Genomic DNA, 13,078 nt, shown 5'->3' with positions numbered 1-13,078 from the left:
CCCTCGCTGTGACCCTGCTCAAACACCTTCCCTGGCTCCCCGGTGCCCTCCTGATAAAGTTCAAACTCTCAGAGGGGCTTATGAGACCCTCCTGGAGAGCACCGGTCTTTTTGGCTCACCTAGCCTCCTCGGCTCACACCCACCCTACCCCATCTCCCCACGCGCTTCTTATTCGTTCATCCAAGCGTTCACTCACGTGTTCATTCATCAGAAGATGGGGCCTCCAGCGGCATGCCCCACCCCCATCCACGCACACGTCTCTGAACGCACCACGCTCTCTCCTGACTTCGGGATTTGGTCCATGCTCTTCCCCGTTTCGAGCACACTGATCCTTGCTCTCTCCCCACTCACTCATTTCTACCTGTTCTCAGTTCTGGACTTTGATGTCTCCTCCTCCCCAACCCGGGTCACATGGTCCCTCGCCGCTGCCCAGCCTCCGGGCCCCGCCTCGCCCCGTCCCCACCACTCTGGGTTACTGCAGTGTGGGCACAGTTCTGCATCTCGCAGTGGATGCGAGCTCCAGGAAGACTGTCTCAGTCCTGCTGTGACCCCAGCACCCCTGGGCACAGGGCAGAACCCAGTGGGAGCCCTGGGCATGATTATCTGGGTGGATAAAACTCCCCGTCTACACATGCCTTTGATTCAGGGGTCTAAATTCAGTAGGTGGAAATTGCAGAGGGGAATTGTGGGTTGGGGAGAGTGGTGGGGTGGGGGATGGGGATCTGTTGCCACGTCTGCAAACCCCCAACCTCAGCTCAGTTCCGCAGAGGAAGCACAGACACCTGAGATCCTCAGGTCCAGGCCACCAGGTGTGGACACTGGGGGTGTTCGAGCCCAGGACGCACGGCTGCCAGTGAGACATGATAGTTGTGTGTGTCGGGGACGCGGAGGAGCTTAGGGAAGGCGCGAGGAGTTGGGAAGGGGGTCGTGCTGGAGAGGTGGGGGGAGGATCCAAGGTGGATGGGTAACCAAAGAGAACCCTCTAATGCGTGTGTCTGTGTGTGTGTGTGTCGCAGCGTGTGTGCGTGCGTGCATGTGTGTGTGCGCGTGTGCGTGTGCGTGTGGGTGAGGTGTGCCCATGTGTGTGAGCTCGCGAAAGTCCTGGTGAGGGTCCTTGTCCCCGTCACCTCCACACCTCCCGTCCTGCAAGGTCATCTCTCTCTTACCCACAAGGACCAGTTCCCTCCAGAGGCGGCAGGCGTGTCCGGAAAGGCCCATAACTGGCGTGTGAACTCCTAGTGGAGGGATCTCTCCGGTGACCCGGTGGCCTCCGCCGGGGGACACAGACCCGCGTCTCCGCCTGTAACTCCGTCGCCCTCGGCCTCCCAGGTTGGACTCTGCACCGTGGGGGAGGGGCTGGGCCAGCGCCGTGAGAGCCGGTCATTCTCTTGACGACTTGGTGCTACCTTCCGTTTATGATTTATTTACTTATTTACACTCGTCCGTCCCGGTCACAAACAAACAACCCCACACGTTCACTGTTAGGAAAACTGGAAAATGCCAGACAATGCGACCCGGACGAGACGTGAGGCTTTTTGAAGGCGCGTCTTGTTTTAGGGTTTTGTTTTTTCCTACGCAGTGCCGGATCGCTAAATCGCATCGTCGCTTTCGACAACCACTGGACGCAGGGCTGTGCGAGTCTCCCCAGGTCAATCGACCAAGTGTTTCGAGCTGTGTTTGGGACTATGTTCGCCTTTCACGCCAACAGATACTTCTTTTAATCGTAAGAGGGATGCATTAGCTCTAAAAACTTTGGAAAAGTCTTAACAAAGAAAATATAGAAGTGGAGGAGGAGGGAGTGTTGCAATCTGTGATACGATGTGTTTAAAAAAGAAAACCTATTTATTGATGGCAAATAGAACATATAAAGAAAAACAGAACTAACACTATCTTAAGAATTAAGCCACTGCAAATATTCCTCATGAATCTTCATAATCGGTATTTTAAAATTAGGTAACTATTTAAATACTTATCTAAATATATAAAATGTTTATACGTGTATCCGATTGTGCAGGCATAAATATACAAATAAATAATTTTATAAATACAACAAGTATATAATTATTCATTATTATCGAATTAATGCTGTTAAAAATTGCCCGTGATAATTTGACCACCTGGAGATATATCGAGCTTTTTCCCATGGCTCTTTTTGGTGTTGACGTTATCTATTCTCATGCACATATGCATATTTTTATAAAAGCGGAATCGCACCATTAAATATCCTCTTGATGTGGGTTTCTCCAACGTTAAACAGAAATTTAGTCAGGGGAACACGAGCGCACGTACACCTCTGAGTACCTCGTGGCTTATTCAATATCTCTGAAGTCTCGTACTGTAGCCTGAAAATCCATATGCAAAACACATCTGCGTGGAATAGGAAAATAATGTCTTTGCGACCATCGAAGTCATTTAATCGGCCGTCCCCAGGATGTGAGTGTAAGCGGAAGACCTGCGAAGGTGATCTCGTGGCTCTAGCCCATCTGAAGCACTGGGTTACTGCCCCTTCCCTCATCTCCGAACTGCGTCCGCTCCAAGGAGGAAGGAAACCTTTCTGGGAATGGTTCACAGCAGTTCTGCTTATACCTCATTGGCCAAAAAGTCGTCATGTGGCCACACTTACCTGCAGGGACAGCTGGAGAGTTCAGCCTTTTTAGTTAGGAAAAGAGGAAGAATGGATATTAGGGGGGCACCAGCCACCTCTGTCACAGAGAGCACCTGAGTGGATCTACTTGGCAATCCCCGACATGAGCATCCCTATCAGACAGAATTTTATGCCAAGTCACTGGAGAAGAACGTCCCTCCCTTGCAGCCAGACTATACATGGCCAACGATGACTGACCCGCTCATTTGGGACCGAGATGGCAGAGCTGTTTCAATCAGCGCCCGTGGCATGAATCGGAGCATTTGATACAAAGAGACTCTCGCAAGGCCCCTGCCCTTGGAAGGCGTCTGCAGGCTTGGTACATCCGTCAGGCTTCAGAGACTCACACTTATTCCCTCAAGCAGATCCCGGAGCTGGCCCTGGCCCTGGCCCATCCCATCCTGGCCCCCCTGTCATTTGGAGCATCTTATCTGAGCGGCAGGCATCCTATGTCATCAGTCCATGGACACCCCTGAGCGGAGAAGTCTGACAGGTGTTGGGAAGTGACTCCTTCCAGAAAGACATGTCAGTAGTGGGTGTAGCCAGCCACGGCTCTCACCTGGGGGCAGGTGACAGCCTGGGGAACGGCAGTCCCACGGAGCCCCGAATCTCTTTCTGGAGCTGACTTGTGCCGGTCTCAGCTCATCAATAGCAAATGTTATGGCAGTACCAGCCCTTGTAGTTCTTATTATGATTGTAAGATGACCTCAGCAAAAATCGCCAGAAAACCTTGAAAAAATAGAAGTTTATTACTTACAGGCCCTGGAAATGACACAGAGCTCTTGGAGCGAGGGAGAAGAAGGGAGGGAGGGAGGGAGGGGGACAGAGAGAGAGAGAGAGAGAGAGAGAGAGTCGTGAACTCACTCTTCTTCACTGGGGAATTCAAAACATAAGAACTTAAAGTGCCAGAAGAGAAAGCCCCATGCGAAGAAGTGGCCTGCGTCCTTATCTCATTGTGTGACTGGCAATGTGCTTATTCCACGTAGCCATCATCAAAGTGGATGCCTTGCCAATCGAAGGTTAAGTAAGCCACTCGCATTACAAAAAAAAAGAGAAGACTCCATTGGGCTTCAGCACAGAAGCTTAGCTTTGTACCTTCTTATTACGATTGCAAAACGTCACAGCCACAGCCCCTCCACGGACAAGGTTCTGCTCAGCTCAGCCAGAGCATACACTCATAAAACACGCACCCCTCCCTGTCTCCCTGGCGCATCGGGCCACTGGAGGGAGCCATGGAGTTGTGAGACTCAGCAACCTTGATTCTGGTCTACAGCCTCCTGGGGGGTACTGTAGGAATTGGCTAGAGAGGATGAGAGGCAGAATCCCCCATCCACTTCCAGAGAAGGGAGTGGGATGGCAAGATAATATCATATTAACGGTAACGACGGCATTGTTAATAACGATAATAACTATTTCCTGTTTATCGTGCTTTTGTAGTAAGACTGTACGTCTTGAGAGAGATGAGCCTCTGAGTGACAGGCTAGGGGTAGATGGTGGTGGAAAAGAGTGGACTGAGGAGGAGGCAACTCTCTGGATGACCAGCAGAGGGCACTCTCGCAGGGGCAGGGAATGTCGGGATGGAGGCAGGGACCCACCTGGGAGTCACCGGGCAGTGACACGGGCACAAACTCCAGCTTCTGGGGGGAAAATGATCTGATCTATGGGCTTCAGAGAGCATGCCTGAGCTTCCTCGACATGCATGCACACCGAAGCCACCTCACTTTCCGGTGGGGACGTCCTCTTGACCCTACAGCTCTGGATTCCGTGAAAGAGGAAAAACTAGACATCAGACCATTCTGGAAAAGGCTAAGGCCTGCCTCGTCCCAGAGCTGCAGCCAGGGGCCAGCTGGTGGGGCAGGTGGTGCAGGTGGCTGAGGCCAAGCCTCTCAGGCGGAGCACCTGGATTTCAAGCTGGAAGCGATGACACTGGAGAGCTTGTGCAGCCCCACATCTGGCACCATCTCCTACCTTTGGAGTGGATGGAACAGACCACGTCGGCCAATGGCTACTTGTTGCAGAAACGAAGCGAGCCTGCTAAGGATGCCCTGGCGGCCACAACCCAGCCGGATCGAAGACTAGCATTGAGACTCAGAGAGGATTTTACCTCCCTGGGGACCCTGGGACATAGAACCGTGCTTGCAGCATCATCCTTGACACCTGGATGATGGAGATGCGACAAACTTCTTTCAACCAGAAAGAAGAAACAGAATATAGTTACTCACGTGGCTTGCCTTCTGTGTGTGTGACAGATATGGGACTGCCTGTAGAGAGGACAAGGATGGATGGGACGTGGGGGTCCCATGGAACCTGAATGCTATAGGTTGAACCGCCCCCCCCACACACAATTTGTATGTTGAAGCCTTAACTTCCAACATGGTTGTTATTTCAGAGACCGTTGAGATTAAATGAGTTCACGACGGTGGCCTCCCAAGATTGGTGGCCTTATAAGAAGAGAAGGAGAAAGAGAGTGACCTCCTCTTTTTCTCTTCATGTGCATAAAAAAAAAAAGCCACGTGAGGACACAGGAAGAGGGTGGCCCCACCTGCAACCCAGGAAGCAAATCTGATGACACCCCGACCTTGGGCTGCCCAGCCTCCAGAGCTGTGAGAAGTAGATTTCCGTGGCGTAAGCTGCCCAGGCGATGGTACGTTGTTGCGGATGTTGTGGAAGGGCTGAGCCGACGGCGTCTCTCTCCGCCTGCAGAATGATCCCATGAGCCCATCAACTCTCCACGAGAACCAGGCGTCACCACTTCCTCTTGCGACTGCAGAGCCACCTCCCACAGCCGCAGCTCTTCGGGCTCTTCCTGAGTGCAGCCCTCGGGGGCCCCTGTATGGGGCGGAATCGTCCTCCCCAGGCTCTGTGTGTGTACCTGATGCATAAAGTGCTGTCGGTCTAATTTGTTCGGTATTGAGCGTCAACGCGCCGCGTGCCCTATAACTCCTGGGTAGGAACCCTCCCCCATGGCGAGGTGAATAGGAGACAATCCAAACACCCTGGAGGCCAGGCCTCGAGCCCCTGCCAGCCCTTAATGTCCAGTTGTCCTGGGTAGGAGCTGGACACAGAGAGCGGGTCGCCTGCCGAGCGTGGCACCTACTGGCACCCAGGTCTCTTTAGGCGGAGTGAGTGTCAGGAGGCTGGTGTCTCTGCCGCCACTGCAAGGCAGACATGAGAGAGGACAGCGGGCTGGACAGCAGCTGCTCCAGGCCAGAGGGGACCTCAGCTCACCTGGGACAAGGCCCAATGGCTCAGCCTTATCTCGCATTCAGCTCCACACATGCTGGGGACATGGGCCATCTCTGTCCTGCTGTTGCTGGGACAGGGTGTGTGGAGGTCTTGTCCTGGGGTCCTGGCCTTGGAGGGGGTGGAGCCATGAGGAAGGGCCTGGGGCCTGAGCAGCATGTGGCTGTGCACAGTGTTCTGGGGATGAGAGACTCAAGGAGAGGGATGTGGGCCAAGCCCTGGGCAGGGGGTACAGCAGCTAAAAGTCCCCTCCATTATGTAGTCTCTGATGCCCCCTCCACGGGGAGGGTTACAGCAATCTCTGCTCTGCACCCCACAGTAACCCAGCCAGGCAGGACTTGGGGCTCCCTGAGGTCTGTGTTCATCTGTCCACCCCAGCCCCAGCCCCAGCCCCAGCCCCAGCACAGGGCTGGCTTACAGGCGGTGCCCAGTGAATGCCAGTGGAATGGATGAGCCAGTGTCCCCAGGTGGACATCACAGAGCTGATGGCAAGGACAGAGGGGCAGCCTCAGAAGACATCAGGCGTCCCACTGCCTGAAGCGGCCACCATCGGCGGGTGGCAGCGTGGAGAAGCAGGTGAGAACGAGGCCAGACCCGGAGGCCAGTGGAGGGCACCGTGAGGGGCAGGCGGCACGCGAGCTGGGGCTCGCAGGGGGCACGGGGGCGACAAGTGCTCGTGCCTCTGGCTCTCCCCTCCCGGTGACTTTGCCTCCTCGCTGACCCTGGCCCCACAGCAGGGTCCCATAGCGGAGAATCTTCTTGGCCCCTGAGGGTCCAGGCCACGTCCAGTCGTCCAGTCTGCTCACTCATGCCCAAGAGCAACTGGCAGACAGAGTCCCCGGCCCCACGGCCCGGCCGTGTCCCCACCCTCACGGCCTCTCCCTGGGTGGGGACATCTCGGCACACGTGGCGTCCGCTGTGTCTCCTCTGCCTCTGGCCCCACACGGGGCCAATGCTCACTTCGCGTTGGAATGAAGGAAGGAGTGAATGTCTGAGGGAGGGGCTGCCTCCTGCACATCACCTGAGACCCCTACTCACAGTTCACGTGACCCCCGCACTGAACCCCCAACATGCCATGCCTGGAAAACCGCCCACCTCTGGGGTACAGACTGCGGTTTCTTGGTCTCGCGGACCTTTGGACGGGGTGATTCTTGTCGGGGCCAACGGAGACATCGTATGCTGTCTAGAAGCATCTCTGACGCTACTCACTAGCTGCCAGCCTCACCCTCGTCCCAAGCCGTGACAGTCACACGTGTCCAGGCATAGCCGAATGTCCCCGGGCGGGCAGGGCAGACACCCCTGGTTCGAACCACGTCCCTGGTCCAAGCTTCAGTCTGAACAGAAGTCCCCACGAAAGGACAGAGTCCAGAGTCTGCTCCCTGTCTGCTCCTCTCTGGGAGGGTCTCGAGGTCCCTGGGCCGTGGGGTGTCCATGCTCTGTGCAGAGGGGGGCTAAGCTCTTCTCTGAGGTTCCTCTTCCCTGAACAAGGCGGCCCCGGGCTCCGCCCCGGCTTCCGAGTCCCCCCTCCACACACACCGCCTTCCTTCTCTTTTCTGCACGGAGCCCAGACGCCTCCAGGCAGAGATGCTGCTGCTGCTGCTGCCTCTGCTGTGGGCGGGTGAGGGGCCGCGGGGAGGGCGGGGGCGGCCTGGGGGCTCTGCTCACTTTCCTTTCCCCGCAGGGTCTCTGCCTCAGGATGGCAGATACCAGCTGAAAGTGCGGGCGTCCGTGACCGTGCAGGAGGGCCTGTGCGTCTCCGTGCCCTGTGCCTTCTCTTACCCTGTGAGCTCCTCGACTAATGCTCCAGCTCATGGCTACTGGTTCCGGGCCGGGGAGAGGGAACAGCAGGATGCTCCCGTGGCCACAAACCACCCACGTCGACCCGTGCAGGAGGAGACCCAGGGCCGATTCCGTCTCCTCGGGGACCCCAAGAACGACAACTGCTCCCTGGACATCAGAGATGCGCGGAGAAACGACTCGGGCACCTACTTCTTTAGGGCGGAGAGAGGGTCTAAAGTGAGACATAATTACAAAATAAACCAACTCACTGTGCGAGTGACGGGTAAGGCATGGGTCATGGAGAGGCCACAGGGGCGCATCCTGAGGTTCCCTGGGACAGAGATGTGATGCGTCCCCCTCGTGGGAGGGGCGGAGGGGGCGCGAGGGGAGGCGTCCAGCGTGTCTGGCTCAGAGGTTGGAGCTGGACCAAATTGGGAAACGTCTCTCAGGCCACACCGCCCCGCCCTCCAGACCCCTTCCTCCCCCTCTCCTCCAGCCCTCACCCTCACGCCCCACATCCGCATCCCGGGGACCCTGGAGTCCGGCCGCCCCTGCAACGTGACCTGCTCCGTGCCCTGGGCCTGTGAGAGGGGCACGCCCCCCATCTTCTCCTGGACATCGGCTGCCCTGGCCTCCCTGGGCCCCAGGACCCGCCTCTCCTCCGTGCTCACCCTCACCCCACGGCCCCAGGACCATGGCGCCAGCCTCACCTGTCAGGTGATGTTCCCTGCAGCCGGTGTGACCGTGGAGGGAACCGTGCAGCTCAACGTCACCTGTGAGTGCAGGGAAGCCAGGGTCCCTGATGGGGGTGCCGAGGACAGCGGGTGTGGGGGTCAGGGCCTCGGACACTGGGTGCCGGGTCCTGGATCTGGTCTGGGAGGGAGACAGGAGGGTCCTGTCCCCACGCTTCCCCCATTGATGCAGCTCATGGGGTCATAGGGCCAGTGTCCACACAGCCCTCACATTGACGGGTCCACCATGTCTTTGTGTCCCAGACTCTCCGCAGAACTTGACCATAAACGTCTTGCAAGGAAATGTCCCAGGTAGGAAGGAGCCCGTCATGGGCTGCAGGGAACAGGGCCTCCTCCAGCTCAGGGCACGGCTGGGTCGTGCCTCACCCTGGGCTCACCCCGGTGACCGGACACCCCCTTGCGGGTGAACCCAGTGGCTCCCCATCCTCAGCACCTCCGGCCCTCTCCCGGCCCCGCGTCATCCGCGTCCCCACTGCACCTCCAGCTCGTCTTCCAATCTCCCCAGCAATTTTTTACTTGAGTCCTTTTGAACAGGTAATATAGTCACAAAGCCAGAGATTCAAAATGCAAGACAGAGTCTGCGCTCAGACGCCCAGTCCGCTCTGGGGACGTGACCGGTGTCCGCCTGCCGCTCTGAGCCTTGGTTTGTTCAGCTGAAGGCTGAGAGGTCCGTGGTGTCTCTTAGGCCGCACGTCCTCCTTCCTCTCCGTGACCGGAGTGTCCCACGGCCCGCGTGGATTCCAGCTGTGCTCGCCTCTTCCGCTCCCGGGGGACGGCGGCATTAAGTTTTCGTCGGAACGGTCTCCATTTGCGACGTGTCCCGTTGCGTTGACCCACGGATTGTGCGACGGAGATCGGAGTGGTGTCGGCGTCGGGCTCCTGCAGCGCTGCTGGGAACGTCGGGGAACCGGTGTCCGTTGGAACGTGGTTTCGGTTTTCCGTCCTGTCCTGGGACGTGCCGGGCCGTTCCCCACAGGGCCGCGTCGTTTCACGGCCCCAGCAGCAGAGTGTGCGTGTGGCTCCCACATCTCCGCCCAGTCACGGGCTTCGCCATTTGCCTCTTTCCAAGTCGAAGGCCCCCGGTGGGCGTGGAAGGCCGTGTCACCGTGGCTTCGACAGGCGCCCATGCCGTGACGCTCACGCCCCACATTTCTCACCGCTCATGCGTGTTCTTCGGAGGAAACGTTTTTTCCCGTCCTCGGCCTGTTTTCTAATGCTGCGTTTTGCTTTTCGTGGCTGAGCGGCGAGAGTTCTTGACGTGCTGGATCCTCATCCGTATCGAATCAATGATGAGCAAAAATTTCTCCCCTTAATTCGCTTGGATTTTCGTTTTCTCCATAGTGTCCATGGATGAGCAGAACGTTTCATTTCGACGAGGTCCAGTTCGTGCATTCTTCTCTGCGTCCAGCAGCTCGGGGTCAGGGCATGGGCTGGGGAGGGATGAAGGCACAGGAGTCTCGCATGCAGGGATGCAGGAAGCGTGGTCAACAACGTCCACAGACCCACTAGGGCAGGAAGGACACAGACTGCGGACCAGCAGGTGACTCCGTCCTCGTCCCACAGGCACCTCAGGACCCAGGGCAGAGCTGGTGCTGGTGGCCATCGGGGAAGCCGCCGTCAAGACCCTGGTCCTCCTTCTGTGCCTCGTCGTCCTCACGTGAGCTCGGGCCCAGGGGGAAGGAGAGGCGTGGGGAGGGCAGGGGGCGTGGGGCGAGGCCCAGAACCAGTGCCAGGGCCCCCGACTGGTCAGGGTGGGGCAGACAGGAACTGAAGGGGTGGGGTGAGGATTCCTCACGGGCGGCCGTCATGTGTGCCCCACATGGCCAGGGTCCAGGATGGCAGGTACCTGCTGCGGTCCAGACGGCCTGTGGGGCCGCCCCTGCCAGCTCCCCTGTCAGTCTCCCCTCCAACCCCTGAAGAGGGAACGGGGGGGGGGTGGATTTGCTGCCTGCTGCAGCCCGGTGGGTCCAGACAAAAGATCCTGGTCTCTTCCCGCAGGGTGAGATACCAAAGGAGGAAGGCTACGAAGCCCGCAGCGCGCACGCAGGAGGCAAAGGCCGGGCCAGGTAAAGTCCTCAGGACAGTAACGTAGGTGTCTCACCACCCAGCAGACACCTCCTGCAGGATGGCGCCTGGGATTTCTCCGCTCAGCATGGCCAGAGATGAGCTGCCACCTTCCTCCCCGAACCCACTTCTCTGCCGACTTCTCGGCCACAGGGAGGACGCGGTGACCCCATCGCTGAGGGCATGAATGGGGAGTGGCTCTGCACTTTGTCCTCCCTCCCGGCCCCCCCCACCATGCACGGAATCCCCATTCTTCCTCCTCATACGGTTCACCTTGATGGCCTTCTCCTCGCCACCCTGACCCCGCCCATTGCTGCGGCTTCGTCCCCTCCCCCGGTCCCTGACCCACCTTCAGCCTCCATCTCTCTCCTCGACACAGACCCCCAGGTCGCGTTTCCAGAGACCACAGTGTCCCATTCCAGCAGCGTTTGAACAGCGACTTTCCTCTGCGTGGCCAGAGACGCGGACGCCTGCACCGCTGGCCAGATCAGAGGCCTGGGGAGGTCTGTCCCCTGCTGGGCCCTCCACAGGGTCCCACCGGCTTCCCCGCACCTCACAGTGTCACAGCCAGACCCCCGGGGCTTTCGTGGCTGTGAGGTTTTCTTCGTGAACTTCCTTCTGCAAAACACTTCCCTCCCTGTTCCTACATCCCTGAGGGCAGATCAACCCCCCACTCAGTGAAAATCACCCCATGTACTTGCATGTGCGTGTGTGTGTGCGCGTGTGTGTGCGTGTGTGTGTGCGCACGTGTGCGTGTGTGTGTATGTGTACAGGTGTGTGTGCGATTCCTGTATGGTTTTGACCAATGTGACATCCGGTCACTTATTTATAGACTTGTTCAGAAGTATACCTGAACACCTACTGTGTGCCAGCATGGGTGTAGGTGCTGGGAATGCACCAGTGAACGCAGACGGCATCCAAAATCTCTGTCATCTGAAGGCGAGAGGATACAAATAAAAAGAAATAAATAAAAAGATTACAGATTATTGGATGGTACTTGGTGTTGGAGAAGAACCAGGTGTTTAAAAGCATCAAGTGCCATATGGGGGACGATTTCCTGCATCTGAGAGTCTGAAGAGTGATGTTTGAGCCAAGACTTGAGGACGGTGAGGGACCAGGCTCTGTCTGCCCAAAGGACATGACCCGAGGAGACTTGGGAAAGCGCGTCACAGCCCTGACAGAAGCAGCCGATGGCGTGGTGGGGACACAGGAGAGGGAGGAGCCTGACCCCACAGGGTGGCAGGGAGGGGGAGCTGCCGGGCGGTGGAGAAGACCCATCATGCGCAGCCATGGGAGTCCCCGTGGGAAACGCAGGAGCCCGGAAGCCTTGGAGGAGCCCAGAGCCAGGACGCATTGTCCCTTGGAACAGGCTCCACGGCTGCTCTGTGTAGACTGGGCCGCAGTGGGTCCCCGGCAGCAGAGCGGAGATCGGGAAGGGCTGGAGGGCAGGAGGCGATGGCGGTGGAGCCCGGGATGGGGGTGCAGAGCGAGGCTTCTGGATGTATTTCCAAGGCTGAATGCACCGAATTTCCTCATGGGCGCAGGGATCGAGGGAGTGAGAGGAGCAAGCACGGGGGCCTGATATTTCTCCTGAGCAACCGTAAGGGCAGAGTCGGATTTCCACGACACGGAGCGGAGGGTTTGGAGGGCGACGGTCATTCCCAGGAGCCCCCTGACGCTGAGCTGGGGATGTCGGGGAGAGAGCGGGGTGCAAACGTCTGAAGGTCAGGAGAGAGGTCCAGACAGGGTCATGAGCAGGTGGTGATGACAGGCGGGACAAGAAAAGGTTCGACGGCTGAGGGAGCAGGGAAGGCACAAGGCAGCCACCGTCACGGCCCATCCTGACGCCGGCCGTCCTGGTGCTCGGTGGCAACGTCGTCCTGGAGCCCTGACTGGAGCCGGCTGGGGAGGGCGCTGGCCGAGGGGGCGCGGTAAGCGTGGTCACAGACAGCCCTGCGAGGAGCTCGGCTCCGGAGAGGACAGGGGACCGGCCCTGGGGACATTGCTGACGCTTCGCTGCATCTCCCGGCGCTGCTCAGTGGATCCCGACAGTGCTGGATTCCTGGAGCCCCCGTGATCCGTGACCACACGCTCAGCCTCTGAATAAGAGGAAATGTATTCTCTCGATCCTGGAACCAGAAACCCGTGTAGAGAGGAACATATCCTCTCCCCCTGCCCTTCTGAGTACTCGACGGAGGGCCCCGAAACCAAGAAAGATTAGGTGCCGGCACCTCAGAGGAACATATTCTGAACCTCAGCATCCGAAATCAGTGTCGCTGGCAGGAATCAGGGCGTGGGTTGGGATGCGCTCCCTCCAGAATTCATCTGGCCCCTTCCAGGTGCTGCAGGTAGGTGGCTGCAGGCTTTCCATCCTCCCTGCACTCTCTGTCTCCGTGGTCTCTGTCTCCGTGGTCTGGCTCGCGGTCTCTGTCACCGCGGGGTTCCCTGGGTCACCGCGCGGGTCTCTGCCTCCCGTGGGCGCCTGTCTCCGCGGGTGGTGGTGGGGTCTCTGTCTCCTCGCGGGTCTCTGTCTCCCCGCATGCCTGTCTCGCGGGTCTCTGTCTCTCCGTATCTCTGTCCCCGTGGTCTATGTCTC

The 13,078-nt window shown here is 58.2% G+C and overlaps 2 protein-coding genes across 2 annotated transcripts in view; both read left to right on the top strand.

The window, feature by feature from the left end:
* Positions 1-7,275: 7,275 nt before the first annotated feature.
* Positions 7,276-13,078, top strand: part of LOC120584014 (uncharacterized) — a 29,683-nt gene continuing 23,880 nt past the window's right edge. Inside the window, exon 1 of the mRNA XM_039839592.1 lies at positions 7,276-7,505. Within this exon, the coding sequence (XP_039695526.1) occupies positions 7,472-7,505 (34 nt within the window). The 5' untranslated portion in view covers positions 7,276-7,471. The remainder of the gene's footprint in view (positions 7,506-13,078) is intronic.
* LOC120584029 (myeloid cell surface antigen CD33-like) lies at positions 7,571-11,787 on the top strand (the record flags this gene model as incomplete). The annotated part of the gene is made up of 8 exons (XM_039839617.1): positions 7,571-7,949; positions 8,163-8,441; positions 8,662-8,709; positions 9,760-9,835; positions 9,982-10,075; positions 10,417-10,484; positions 10,862-10,985; positions 11,315-11,787. Coding segments are annotated over 8 exons (1,119 nt in total), but the record flags the coding sequence as incomplete, so codon positions are not given.

The sequence above is a fragment of the Pteropus medius genome, unplaced genomic scaffold, assembly GCF_902729225.1.
Source record: "Pteropus medius unplaced genomic scaffold, Ma_sr-lr_union100, whole genome shotgun sequence".
Taxonomy (NCBI): Eukaryota; Metazoa; Chordata; class Mammalia; order Chiroptera; family Pteropodidae; genus Pteropus; species Pteropus medius.
The sequence above is the reverse complement of the archived record's forward strand: the minus strand, read 5'-3'. Positions and strand labels throughout refer to the sequence as shown.